Source organism: Staurois parvus, unplaced genomic scaffold (genome assembly GCF_062004578.1).
Source record: "Staurois parvus isolate SC_StPar_1 unplaced genomic scaffold, SC_StPar_1.0 ptg000059l, whole genome shotgun sequence".
Lineage (NCBI taxonomy): Eukaryota > Metazoa > Chordata > Amphibia > Anura > Ranidae > Staurois > Staurois parvus.
The window spans coordinates 4,004,436-4,019,873 of record NW_028317855.1 but is presented as its reverse complement, the minus strand read 5'-3'; the positions used below and the strand labels follow the sequence as shown (position 1 = coordinate 4,019,873).

General features: G+C 38.7%; 1 protein-coding gene across 1 annotated transcript in view; it reads right to left on the bottom strand.

Moving 5' to 3' along the window:
- Nucleotides 1-2,596: 2,596 nt before the first annotated feature.
- Nucleotides 2,597-15,438, bottom strand: part of PGBD5 (piggyBac transposable element derived 5) — a 151,725-nt gene continuing 138,883 nt past the window's right edge. Inside the window, exon 7 of the mRNA XM_089668556.1 lies at nucleotides 2,597-4,708. Coding sequence (XP_089524682.1) covers nucleotides 4,513-4,708 — 196 coding nt within the window. The 3' untranslated portion in view covers nucleotides 2,597-4,512. The remainder of the gene's footprint in view (nucleotides 4,709-15,438) is intronic.

Here is a 15,438-nt window from a genome sequence, read left to right as displayed (position 1 = left end):
GTTTGATATCAGATTTTCATCTGATGTAGATAGGCTGATTACACCTGCTGCTCCTTAAAGTGGAACCATCTTGTGGATTTGGGATACGTAGCTTGGTCTTTTTTCGTAAATTGTTAGAAGCGTCTTACCTGGGCTAAGGAAAAAAAGGACTGTACTGTTGCTCAGTGGTCCAAAGTCCTCTGTTCGGATTAAAATAAATTTTGCATTTCATTTTGAAATCAAGGTCCTAGAGTCTAGAAGAAGAGTGGAGAGGCACAGAATCCAAGTTGCATGAGGTCCTTTGTGAAGTTTCCAGTCAGTGACGATTTGGGGAGCCATGTCATCTACTGGTGTTGGTCCAATGTGTTTTATCAAGTCCAAAGTCAACGCAGCCGTCTACCAGGAAATTCTAGAGCACTTTATGCTTCCCTCTGCTGACCAGATTTTATGGAGATGCTGATTTCATTTTCCAGCAGGACTTGGCACCTGCCCACACTGCCAAAAGTACCAATACCTGGTTTAATAGTCATGACATCACTGTGCTTGATTGGCCAGCAAACTTGCCTGACCTAAACCCCATAGAGAATCTGTGGGGTATTGTCAAGAGAAAGATGAGAGACACCAGACCCAACAATGCAGATAAGCTGAAAGCCGCTATCAAAGCAACCTGGGCTTCCATAACACCTCAGCAGTACCACAGGCTGATTGCCTCCATGTCAAGCTGCATTGATGCAGTAATTTCATGCAAAAGGAGCCCCGACCAAGTATTGAGTGCATACTATACTGTACATGGACATACTTTTCAGTAAGCCAACATTTCTGTATTAAGAAACCTTTTTTTTTATTGGTCTTATGTAATATTCTAATTTTCTGAGATACTGAATTTTGGGTTTTCACTAGCTGTAAGCCATAATCAAAATTATAGGAAAGAAATGCTTGAAATATATTACTGTGTGTAATGAATCTATATATGAGTTTCACTTTTTTAATTTAATTACTGAAATAAATTAACTTTTTGATGATATTCTAATTTATTGAGATGCATTTGTAAAGCAGTCATAAATATGTGACTTACAGAGTGCATTGGTTAAGGGCTGTGTATGTGAAATGTAATGTGTAGAATGGCCAGTGCAGTGCTCCCTTACATTGGTGGTCAGTGGCGTAGTGCCCCATTACATTGGTGGTCAGTGGTTCAGTGCCCCCTGCTGTGGGTGGTAAGTGGAGAAATGCTTGCTGCTGTAGCCATTCCATAGAAGCAAATAAAAAAAGTAATGGAAACATCCTGGGTTCTACAGATTTAGATATACATTTTCTTGAAAAACATAATGGGATCAACTTATTTCTGTATGCACAGTATTACCTGTTTTTTGTTTTACGTTGGTGAAGCTTAACTGTTTCCTTTCTAAGCATATTACATATGGCTGGAACTTAACTTCCAGTTCAAGGCCTTTCCAACAGTCATAGTTTTTTCTGCATATCGTTTTTATTTTCTGGGCTCTATCTAGTTCATTACTATTGTATTGTTCACTTTGAAACAAGGTCTTTAGTCACACACAATTACATACATATAAAAAAAAAAATATTCCAGCATTTGTGTATGTTAAAAGGGAGGGAGATTAAACAAGATTTTCTTAACATTTTCACACATAACCTCCTGTCCTACATAAACATCACCCTGCCTGTCTTGCCTTTTCATAAACCTGCAAATAGACTGATCACCTATTTTGCCTTGGAAAAAGAGGAGGGGTGAACATAACATAACTATTTGTTACTATTTTCTATGTAAAATAAACTTTATTAAAGTGAATATATGACGCCCTCACATTCTGTTACAAAAGTGTAAATATTCCTAAGAGGGTGATCTTGCTTGCTTTCATGTCCAGCAGTGGGCATTCCTCTTCTTTAAAGCATAATGTCTTAGCGATAGTTAGCAATAGCCTTGGGAGATCAAGATGAAGGTAGGGGAGCATTGTTTTTTTTTGTCTGAACAGGTATGGAGTCCAACAGACCCATTTACAATTTAATGTTCATAAGGGGTAGGTGATCTATCCAATAACTTCTATTATTATCCTCAACTCATAAGGGGTTAATGGAGATGTATGAGAATCTGATAAGTGCATCTTCTTGGAGAAGGATCCTATTCATTTTAGGGCATAGGCATCAATATGATAGGATGCCTACTCACTTGAACCATAGCAATTCCAACTCGTATAAGTGCACCAGTGTCTATGTTTGAATCTCAAATTTGGTAAATTCACTAATCTGTGTTTAGAATAACTAAAATATGTTATATGCAATACAATGGCAATTCAGAGTGTGTATATAAAGTAATCTGTTATAGGAAATGCACTAGCATTGTAATCCTGAAAGTATTAGTCTATAATGGTGTACTATTATTGTTTGTGGCTACAAACAGAACGGGTAATGCCTAACAAAATGTCCATTGAAGTTCTAATACCTACTTAACATACAAGAGTTTATATATAGCAAAGTGCAGTAGCCCCAAAAAATCATCTTATATTAATCCTTGTTGAAATATGTTGAGTTGCCAGGTTTTGCTCTTTTTTGTATTATTAAACAAAGGCTTGAGCCTTTCCTTGAATCTCAGTGTAATATATTTAATGTAATGCCATTTATATTTATTTCATCTTAAGCTCATCACATATACAGTCCACATAAAACAAAGAATATCCTTATTTGTCCAGGGATTTTTCATCAATACAAACTTGCACACAATCTTGACCTGCATAAACAGATTCAGTAACAAATAAAATGTGTGTATGCACAGTTCCAAAAAAGTAACCTGCGGTCTTCACATTGATAAATTACCTTTTTTGTTTTAGTAAAACAACATCATTTACAGTTATAACTTGAAACATACATATTGCATTTAATATTTGATTCTATCCAATGGCAATAATAATCTAATTTTTATGCCAGCACATAGAATTTATAAACAATTTCGAAATACCCATGCTGAGCTGACTCTTATCTAACATTTTGTGTTCAAAGTAATTGGTGTTGTCTATTAAATTGTATTGGTAAGCTTCACTGTAATCAAAACCCTTTACTATAGTTAAAACCCTTTATCTAATTAAATTCTAAGCTTTCATGTGAATGAAAATATTCCATGACCTTCTCCATTTCAAAAGACTAATAAATCAGAACTGAATCTCTCCTGTATACAAAGGTGTCAGGCATGACAGCAAATAATGCTATAACAAGAATTTTTACCATTGCCAACTGGGGCTATCTACCAGCAAAAGTGATTGGGAAAAAAAATTAAGGATAAAAAGTTTGTAGTCTTCATATAAATATTATTGCATCCAAGTAGAACATTTCAACCTACTATATTATTTTCCTCTACACGCATCCATTTAAATTCCAGCCATCTGACACAACCTGTATTTACCCATATATAGTATTTGAATAGTACTATGCTATGTAATAGTATTTTTCTATAAATCATTGCAAAAATGTGTTTACTTCAGAATGATCAGGTATTTGCTTTATTCTACTGTTATTGTATTGAAACTTTCTTTAACTTTACATCATGTTTTATTTTTTTAACTGAAAACTTAGTTGTGGATAACTTCTCTAAGGCTTATACTCTGTCCATTGTATGCAAAAATCAATACATTTGAATTATGGACTGCCTTGGAATTCAAGGTCAAACTTATATCACCCTTGAATTGTTGCCACCCTTGATGACCTAGTCTACTATCTGTGATGTATCATGTTCATTATAAAACCAACAAACATAATGTGTTATCCCTGAAAGCTGGCACACTCTTCCTTAATGAGTATAACTGTAAAATCATCTTTTTGTAATCTCATAATTATATTCAATATATAACCATATATTTCTTGTAAACACCATATAGAATATAAAATAAAATAAAGAGGATATTTAAACTAAGTAGGAATGGAACAAGTAGTGACTCATTCTATCTTGTGACTACCGCCTAATGATCTAGCAGTCAGCAGTTAAGAATGTGTGAAGTACTAATATATACGGTAACTTTCAGCTCCATCGTATGTCATTGGGCACAGTAATCCATACTTGTATTGTATGGGGTGGAAATAATTGATGTTTTTTGTTTTTTTTGTCCCAATTAACATTAAAGAAAATTAAATCTATCAAAATATCAACATTTTAATAGTTTATATTTTTTAACGAAAATGAAATAGAAAACAATTAAATCTAGCATTGTAATTTGTGTTGCAAACTTGTAGACTTGTGATGTAATGTAAAAGAGTGTAATTTCAATGACACATCATTATGTTGTATTTCCTCTCCAGTTATGAATGTCATGATTTAAAATGCATGTATTTCTGGGAATTATTAGAAAAGGGAGACACAAAGCTTAATGAACAATGCTTAATAATTTGTCCAAATCTTAAGTCTTCGGTTTATCGCAGTATTTAGTAGGTTGGCATATTTGAGAGTGAAATCCCTGAATACCAATCCAGAGTAGTGGCTTCATGTTCCTTTTTGAAGGAATTTAGCTGAAGATTAAGACAAGCCTGGGATCAATCTTGAGGTGAAGTTTCCTCCAATCCAAGTAACTCTCTCACAAGTCTCTCTCCAAACTGAGCCCGGCTGTACCTTTTTACATAGTAGGCATCAGACATTTTATAGAGGATGTAAGCATTGTTGATCGCAATGCTTATGACAAACCAAAACACCTGCTGCCAAGTCTTGTTTGGTTTGTGTGAAATAAAATACCTGGAATAAAAAGAGACCACTTATTAATATCTATGTAATTAAAACATCCATACAATATTACATTTTTTAAACAAATGGTTTATAATTCAAGGAGATATTTAAACCTTAGTTATAGGATATGTTCCCACTGCACCATACCCACCGGGCCCTTGGCAACATTTTATGCTCCTAGAGCATAATGGTCATCTGAGACACAAGCACCAAACTACAGATTGGACAGCCATTAATCTCTTTGTGTGACTAGCTCATGCACAATCGCATTACAAGGTGAAGGAAAGGAGATAAACAATGGGAGTTCCACAAGGGCAATGAGGGGCCCCATTGTCTGAATCAGAGGCCTATGTTACATTTGAGGATTTTAATGTGGAGGGTGACGGGAGGCCAAATAGAAAGTTTAAAATAAAAATACAGATAAGCTTTAAAGCAGCTTTTCTAAATGATTTACTATGAAGGAACCCTTGAAATAGTTTACAGGTCTCAGGGAAACCTTAGTAAAAATTATGGCATCTGCAGTTCAAGATACATTAGTGTAATGAGTAGGCTGTAGATATCCAGCATATTTGACACCCACAGCAGATAATTTTTTAAAACCCCATCCCCCAAACAATATATAATTTCAGTAATAATCATAAAATTAAAAAATAATAATAATGGCAGAGAATATGTAAGCAGGCAGGAAACATTTGAGTGTCCTATAAAATGTGTCCTCATATATTTTGAATTAGCATAAAAGTGCTACCTTACAGTGGAAATCACAGGAAAACTTAATCTTTATATTACTGATTAGTAGGAGACGTGCCTCCTCACATTATTGGCCTGTGAGAGGAATGTCCAGCTGGTGGTCAATATAGTGCCTGTAGGCAGGCTAAAGCGTGGCTATTTGATAGAGGGGATCAGACTGCGTGTTATTGCAAAAAAAGTAGCTTTAACCGCTTGCCCACAGCCCTATAGCAGAAATACTGCTACAGGGCAGCAGGGCTGCCTAAAATTATGAGTACATATATTTTCCAGGTAGGGGGGGTGCGCCCTGTTCTGTCCCTGAGGCTGGAACACTCTCCCTAAGTAAACCCTAGCTTGCCTTAGCAAGGCTGGGTTACTGTCCCTTTCTATATACACACACAAGAGCTCCTCCAAATGGTGGCTGGGCTTTGTTTATATAGGAGAGCCAACACAAAAATGGCTGCTCAAATCTCGAGAGAGTTTGTGCCCAATCAGAGCACAAGGCTTCCCCAAAATGGCTGGAGAGAAATACAGAGGACAGCAAATCCTCTACAGGTTACCGCAGAACAGCAAGTACCACAAACAACTATTTGCATAAAACACAACATTCCTGCATGAAAAAGTGAGTATGATACAATTACTGCCCCACTTCTCCTCACAGCCAGCAAGGTTATTGCTAACACTGTTAACTGCAAGTGAGGGGACTGCCTCCTGTTGAGTGACTTTGGTGGAGGAACTATGCAAGCACCATCAGGTGAGAAATCAGTCCATCACTACTCAAGTGACCCGTAGCAATTTCTTGTGGAGTCTCAATTGGGAAAGTCTATTTTAAAGAGAAAAGAACCCCATTTCCTTATAGTAAACTTTTTACTGAAAATAGATTCTTGCCATTCTTATTTGCTGATAAGACAAAGATTCTTGCCTTGTGCTCATATATTTTATTTAGATTTAACTTTAAATTTAAACTTTTATTTTAAAATTAGTTCAAACCTCAAGATTAATTCCTAATTCCATTTAGTTAAGAAAATGTTCTAATAAAGGAATGATCAGCTTTAATAAATTCAGGCAAAGCAATTACAGTACTAGAACATGCCAAAGCATTTCAGTCAAAAGACCTTGCCATAGTCACTTCAGATGCTTAAAAAAAGCTTTTGAAACTATAAGTCTACAATGGCTGTTCTAAGTTATGGAAGCACTGGGATTCAGTGAAAAACTTGCATAGTGCTTTTTAAAACATGTATGATTCCCCAACTGCCAGCATTAGCACTCTAGGCTGTCTGTCAACTCGATTTAATTTACACAAAGGTACACAGGGTTTCCCATTATCTCTACTTCTTTTCAATTTAGCTGTGGAACAACTCTCCAAATATCTGCACTCCACTGATCTCATACTAGTTATTCACACAGGTACCGTAGAACTTGTTTGCATTTTTACAAATGATATTTTGTTTCCAGTGAGACCCCACAGCTATACAGTAGATCAAATATACAAAGAATTTTTGAAGAATACCATAAACTTTGAGGCCTATGCATTAACTTTGCCTAAAGTGAAATACTGCCTATTAAACAGCAATAGAATCAAAATACTAAAAAGAATTTTAAAATATATACTGCTCAAAAAAATTAAAGGAACATTTTTTAATCAGAGTATAGCATCAAGTCAATTAAACTCCTGGGATATTGATCTGGTCAGTTAAGTAGCAGAAGGGGTGGGTTGGTAATCAGTTTCAGCTGCTTTGGTGTTAATGAAATTAACAATAGGTGCACTAGATGGGCAACAATGACACGACCCCCAAAACAGGAATGGTTTTTACAGGCGGAGGCCACTGATATTTTGTTCCCTACTCATCTTTTCTGTTTTTCACTAGTTTTGCATTTGGCTAGGGTCAGTGTCACAACTGGAAGCATAAGGCGATACCTGGACCCTACAGAGGTTGCAAAGGCAGCCCAACTCCTCCAGGATGGAACATCAAGAAGTGCCATTGCCAGAAGGTTTGCTGTGTGTCGCAGCACAGTCTCAAGAGCATGGAGGAGATTCCAGGAGACAGGCAGTTACTCTAGGAGAGCTGAACAGCATTGTAGAAGGTCCTTAACCCATCAGTAGGACAGGTATCTGCTCCTTTGTCCAAGGAGGAACAGATCAGTAGGACCGGTATCTACTCCTTTGTGCAAGGAGGAACCATACAAAATTACTTCCAGCAGGCCACTGGTGGGAATGTCTCTGACCAAACAATCAGAAACAGACTTCATGAGGGTGGCCTGAGGGCCCAACATCCTCTAGTGGGCCCTGTGCTCACTGCCCGGCACTATAGAGCTCGATTGGCATTTGCCATTGAACACCAGATTTGGCAGGTTCGCCACTGGCACCCTGTGCTTTTCACAGATGAGAGCAGGTTCACCATGAGCACATGTGACAGATGTGAAAGGGTCTGGAGAAGCCGTGGAGAATGTTATGCTGCCTGTAACATCGTTCAGCATGAGCATTTTGGTGGTGGGTTAGTGATGGTCTGGAGAGGCATAACCATGGAGGGATGCACAGACCTCTACAGGCTACATAATGGCACCCTGACTGCCATTAGTTATCGGGATTAAATCCTTGGACCCATTGTTAGACCCTACACTAGTGCAGTGGGTCCTGGGTTTCTCCTGGCACATGACAATGCCTGGCCTTATGTGGAGAGAGCATGCAGGCAGTTCCTGGAGGATGAAGGAATTGACACCATTTAATGGCCTAAATCCAATAGAACACCTCTGGGATATCATGTTTCGGTCCATCCGACACTGCCAGATTGCACCTCAGACTGTCCAGGAGCACAGTGCTGTCCTGGTCCAGATCTGGGAGGAAATACCCTAGGACACCATCATCTCATTAGGAGCATGCCCTGACATTGTTAGGCATGCATACATGCACATGGGGGTCATACAAACTCCTGAGTACTATTCTGAGTTGTTGCAATGAAATTTCAGCAAAATGGACTTGCGTGCTGCATCATTTTTTCACTTTGATTTTTAGGGTGTCTTTGAATTCAGTCTTCTGTAGGTTGATAATGTTAATTTCCATCAAACGATGTGGCATCCTTACATTCCTAACGCATTACCCAGTCCATATCAGTATAGATATCCAGCATGATATTTTTCCCCATTGAGATCTGATGTGTTTTCAAAGTGTTCCTTTAATTTTGTTGAGCAGTGTATATTAATTTCCACACTGAATTTTAATGATATCTACCCTAATCCTTTTAAACTTGCTTTGTAAAGAACCCCACATGTTTACTTCCTTGAATGCAGTAACACATATTCACTATGCCCTGTAAATATGCACTGCTGTCTGATCTACAGAAATGCTGAGAGGAGGAGTTTCAGGAGGTACAATCAGTATAGAAAACACACCGCATCATCCCTGCTTTAAGACAGCAGGGTATCATGTGATATGTTGCCCTTAGAATTTGAAAGTAAACCAATGGTATATGTAGAGAAGCCACAAGTTTTTCAAGTAAGCTTATATTGGAATGGAAAAATAATGACTGCTTGTACTGCTATTGCAATGCTGATGTTGAAAAATGAAAACATATGCTCTAATAGCATGGTTTCAATGTTTAACCACTTGCCTACCGGGCACTTATACCCCCTTCTTTACAAGGCCAATTTTCAGCATTCAGTGCTGTCGCATTTTGATTGACAATCGCACGGTCATGCAAGATTGTACCCATATGAAATTTTTATCATTTTTTTCTCACAAATAGAGCTTTCTTTTGGTGGTATTTAATTGCTGCTGGGCACTTTACTTTTTGTGCTATAAGCAAAAAAATTGAAAAAAAATTTGAAAAAAAAAAAAAAGTTTCTTTGTTTCTATTATAACATTTTTCAAACAGGTAATTTTTCTCCTTCACTGATGTGCGTTGATGAGGCAGCACTGATAGGCAGCACTGAAGGGCACTGATAGGCGGCACTGATATGCAGCACTAATGAGGTGTCACGGATAGGTGGCACTGATATGCGGCACTGATTGGTGGCACTGATAGGTGACACTGATAATGGGTACTGATAGACAGCACTGATAGGTGGCACTGACTGACATCACTGCTGGGCACTGACTGGTGGCACTGCTGGGCACTGACTGGCACAACCGCTGGGCACTGACTGGTGGCACTGACTGGCAGCACTGCTGGGCTGCACTGATGGGCACTGGTGGGTGGCACTGGTGGGCACAGGTGGGTGGGCACAGGTGGGTGGCACTACTGGGCACAGGTAGGTGGCACTTCTGGGCACAGGTGGTGACACTGCTGGGTGGCACAGGTGGGTGCATTGCTGGGCACAGGTGGGTGCACTGCTGGGCACAGGTGGGCGCACTGCTGGGCACAGGTGGGCGGAACTTGTGTACGGCACTGCTGGGCACCGATCATCAGGGCACTGATGATCAGTGACCCTGATGATCAGTGCCGATCCCCGTTCTGACAACTGCCGGTTTTCGGCAGTACTTTCCTCACAATCTGACAGCGTGAGGAAAGTGCAGCCGAGAACCGGTATTTGCATTTCCCGGTTATCAGCGTGTCATTGGACACGGCTGATCACGTGGTAAAAGGCCGCTGTGATTGGCCTTTTACCACATCACGTGATCAGCTGTGTCCGTAGGACACAGCGATTACGGAGATCGCCGGGTGCGCGCCCTCGGGGGCGCGCAGGAGAGCGCGTTCTGGGAGGACGTCATATGACGTCCACCCAGAACTGGCCAGCCGCAGTGCAGCTGTCATTCGGCTATCTGCGGTCGGCAATTAGTTAAGGAGACTGGGACTCACACCACACCTACCTTTACACTTACCTATTCAGGACAGTCCAATAAAGCAGTTTCAACAAACCAGGATGGAAAGGGTGTGGCTTTTGCAATTTGGAGAAACTTGGGACTAAGAAAACTTTGGGATTTATTTCATAATATGACCTACAAACCAAAATCCTTCCAATAATTAACATGGTATTACAAACTCCCTCTAAAAAAATTAAAGTTTCTAGAAAGCCCAAAGGTTCATATAATGTTTTAAAACCTGGTATATTAACCACTAAAACATCTTTGATCTCAACAATATACCTGATGTTAAACAGACTTTTCCCTAAACCTTTCAAAAACTCCAACTAAAAGTCTGTAATGAAGCTTTTTTTTTTTGGAAGACATGGCCAAAAAAATATCAATTGGCTATAACAAAATTAGAAACTATATGCTGTATGGAATATGAAACACAATTTCAAAGCCTGCACATGGTAAATATTACTTATTTTTCCCCCAAAATACTATGGGCACATCTCAAGATACTACCTCCAAATGCCCAAAATGCGATCACCTGGGACCTACCCTCACAACTGAGAATTTATATCCAAAACCTTCAAAATAATACATCATGATTCTATCTCATGTTATTTAGCTATGAGTAATAGACGGACAGCCAGCCAACGAGATGCATGCTAAAATATGGATATCTACTCACGCTCCTTCTGTCTCTATTAAAAAAAAAAGACCTTGGACAATTACTTTATAATGGAAACTAGTTGCTGAGATGTAAAAAAGCACAAGTGCCACTTCGCTACTTGGAATGCCTAAGCACAAGTATGTCAAAACACAAGGACATAATACCCTTGGGAACCTGAAACCCCATGCAGATAGGTGTGGTGAACTCTTGAAACTCTCCTCCCAAAACACATTTTCCATCACCACTTGCATCTCCACTTGCAAATGGTTCATAAAGTTCTTCATATTCCTTCCTTATTCCAATGCCACCCCCAGTCTAATATGTGCTGCAGAGTGCCACACTGACAGTATGTGAAGGCACTGCATGACAATATTCCTAATTGAGAAGTTTTGGCAGGAGTTCTACTTAAAATGCTTTTACCATTTAACATTTATAATATTAACGGAATGAAATATATGAAAAGCAACTATTTACTACTTAATAAACAAATGTAGAAACATCTCTCCAGTATATAAATCTAAGCAGCTTTCATTAGCTGCCTAGATTATATGCGGATCCACATGAATGTCTATGTTTTTCTTGAATATTAATTCCACCTACCCCACAAAATCATATGCTTCACAGGTATTTTATAGATTTCAAATATATAAGTTTACTTTTTCCATGTCAAACCTCATTTGCCTATCAATCAGTGTTAATTTGCAAATCAGAGCCAGCTACCATAGGTACTACACTAAATGTTTTTGTTATCTGCAAATCTCTATATAATTTCTAAACAAGCTGAAAAGTAATGGCCCCAAGACTAAAGCTTGATTACAAACCTTATAACATTAGACCATTCAGAGAATTAATCATTGATCACAACTCACTGGATTCAGTCTTTCATTTACATAATTTATTTTCCAAATCAATACATTTCAATTTGCACACTAGGTATCTCAGAGGAACTGTGCTAAAAGCTTAAGCAAATTTCAGATATACTAAATCTATGGCCACCCCTCTGACAACAACTTCTTTGTAAAAAGAAAGTACATTTGTTAACACTATCGGTCTATAGCTTGTCAAACACATAAAAATTTCACTGTACAATCACCTTTATACTTGATCAATGATCGTGTGGTGCTGGAGCTTGCCTGACTGGATACAAATTGAATGGATAGTTTAGGTAGATTCTCATATTAAAAAGCTTTGTTAAATCTAAAATTGATTATTCAGAAATTGTTACGTTTAGATTGTAACCTGTACGGTGAACTTGTCATAAATCCATGCTGCCTAACGCTTTATTTTGTAGCAGGTTTATGGTATTTTTGTCATGACTTCAGAACGTATCATTTTTTCTATGTAACTTAGTATATTTCCTTTATTTTTGTAATTATGCAGGACATAAATGAAAAATGCTCAGGTAAATATGAAATACTGTATGAGTATTTCTCATTTCTAGACAGTAGTTGGGACTTTACGTTCTACGCTATTAGTGTTGAAAAAAAACTATTGATTCTTTTACTTATAGTGAACTGGAAGAAAACTTTTTTTTTTTTAAATAAACCTCATGTTCTTTGCACCAATCCACTGATACCTAACAGTCAACAAATGTCCCAAAAAATTAGAGAAAATGTCTTAGAAATAACTGACCTCAACTCTTTGAATACATGTCACTGTAACCCACTGGTTTCTAAACTACGAACCAGGGGCAAGATTTGGCCCTTTGCTTGCTTCTATCTGGCCCTTGGGACACTATTCCACCAACGGACACCAATGATGAGGTAGCATTTCTCCCACTGACACCATTGATGGAGCACTATTCCTCCCACCAAAAAGCCTATGAAGCACTGTCAAATTTGCTCCAGTGGGGTGAAAAAATTCCTTCCTGATCCCCCAGGATCAGATATTCCCTGGATTAACAATCTTTGGTGTTATTACCTGTCAATATTAATATTCAGTTACCCTTTTGTGCATTTAGGAATGCATCCAGCTCTTTTTTTAAAAAAAAAATCTACTCAGCTGGCCAGAACTAGTTCTTGATTTCACATTTTCACAGCTCTTACTGTGAAGACGCCTTTTCGTATGGAGGTTAAATCTCTTTCCCTCCAGACGTAAAGAGTGCTGCCTTGTCCTCTCTAATGCATTTAATGTTAAGAACTTTACATCATGTTCACTAAATGGACCACCTACAGTATACAGTATAATTAGATATGGTTATTATACCCCCCAAAATGCCTCTTCTCAAGACAAAATACATTTAGTTTAGCTAATCTTTCCCCATCTCGATGCCTCTTATCAGTTTGGTTGTCCTTCTCTGCACGTTCTCCATTTCTCCAATATCCTTTTTGTGAACTGGTGCCCAAAATTCCAGATGAGGTGTTATTACTGCTTTCTACAGAGGCAAAATTGTGTGTCACTCTGGAGTCTATACCTTTTTTATACTAGAAAGTATTTTGCTAGCTTTAGAAACTACAGCTTGGCATTGCATGCTGTTATTAAAGCGGTAGTAAACCGCACCTAAAAGAGAAAAAAAAATCCCCTGCAAGGTAACGTCATACTAGCACAATTTGAAGGACTTGCCTTAAAACAAAGCCATCTAGTGGCTGCTGTCACAGCTGCAGAGGCTTCCATCTTCACCTGGTCTTCCCTCCGGGTTCACAAGCTCTGGCTGTCTGACGGGCAAAGCCACGATGATGTCACTCCCACGCATGCTCGTAGGAGTCTCGGGCCACAGCACGGTGCTCTGAAGGAACGGCACAGGTATACCTGTTCCTGCAGAGCGCATGTGCCAACTGTCAAAAAGAGCAAATATCTCCCAAATGGTGCACATTTAGGAGATATTCATTTTACCTACAGGTAAGCTTTATTATAAGCTTACCTGTAGGGAAAAGTATACAAAAAAAAGAGTTTACTACCACTTTAAGGATGTGATCTAGCAGAGCACCCAGATTCTTCTTTACCACTGACTCCTACAGTGGATCTCTTAGAATGTATTATGCATGCATGTTTTTAGCCACCAAGGGCATAACTTTACATTTATCAACATTAAACCTCATTCGCCACATAGTTGCCCAATTATCATATATACAGTTTTAGGCAGGTGTGAAAAAATGCTGTAGACTAAGAATGATTTCAGAAATGGGAGTGAATAGTTTATTTTTATTAATTAACCACTTCTAGTCCAGCAACATACCAGTTATGTTGCTGGATTGGAAGTGTGATACCTTGGTCATTGCTGCACAGGCGGTGGAAGGGGGTCCAACTTCCCTCTCACCGCTGTTGCCTTAAGGATGCCGTAAGGATTCCACCGGTGGCATCAGCTTCCCTAAACACAGTGCCAGGAACTGATCTTATTTCTTCCTCTGTGTGACATCAGAAACTGGAAACAAAGAGGATTTTGTCACTTCCGTTTTCAGTTTCTTTGTTTATAAGCCATTGCTGGCTTGTGTAGCAGAACATCAAACCGATATGGCCACAAACTGCCTCCTGCTACAGCCAGATTTTTAAAATTTTGATCCATCACTGCAGAGCACCTGCTGCCACTTTTATGTATCCCAAGTTACTAGATTTTTGTGCATAGTTGAGTCGCTTAGCCTTGTTTCCACATCCTATGGACGAAAACATAGGAACTGGGTGCAGAAAATTGGCAGCAGGTGCTTTCTACTGGAGTCAAAAATGTAAATATTTCCTGTAGTTTGAGCCAGTTTGTTTGCAAAGGGCTGGAGAGCGGTACAATAATGACTGTCTGCAGACAACAGTAAGGCATGGTGGAGGTTCCTTGCAAGTTTGTAGCTGCATTACTGCAAATGGAGTTGAAGATTTGGGCAGGATCAATGGTGTCCTCAATGCCCCCACTTTGTTATGAAAAATACAAAGTATAACTCATCTGGATACACTAAGCAGGTGTGATGATATGTACAGTTTTTCTAACATATGTCAAAGTTGCAAAACTATGTTCAGGCATTAGGATTTGCTTTACCCTCATCATAAAGGGGTTAAGCTGGATCATAGACAGTTAGCTTTGTTTTTATTCAGCCTCTGGGCTGAACAAAAAATATTATAGTCTCCTCCATCCACACAAATACAGTGTATGGAAGAATCCCTCCCTATCAACGATTGACTTCTGCCGAGCAGAAATGGCCAAACACTGACTGAAATTAAGCTGGTGCTTGCTGAAGGGGTCGAATTTTAATCATTGTGTGGCCAGCTTTACTGTGATGTTGTGCATCTTCTGCTGAAGTTTCCAATTTACACTCTTTTTTGGGAAGGTCATTTTACAAGACATGTTGTAAAAAGCCTTTCTTCCTTCATTTAAAAAATAAGGTCATTAATATTTGAACTTCATTCTGCCAGACATTTCAAATATTACAGATGAAACAAATGTGAAACCACATTCATTGTACACTGTTCTCTTTGTGACTCATACTGCTCTGTCCTGATCATGACTCCTACATTTCATCTAGAAATCAGCTAAATTAACTATGCAACAGTCACAGAATATGAACATTGTATGCGGACGCCTGGTGACAGCATTTCTCAACCTAGCCTTAAGTCAAGGTTAAACAACGA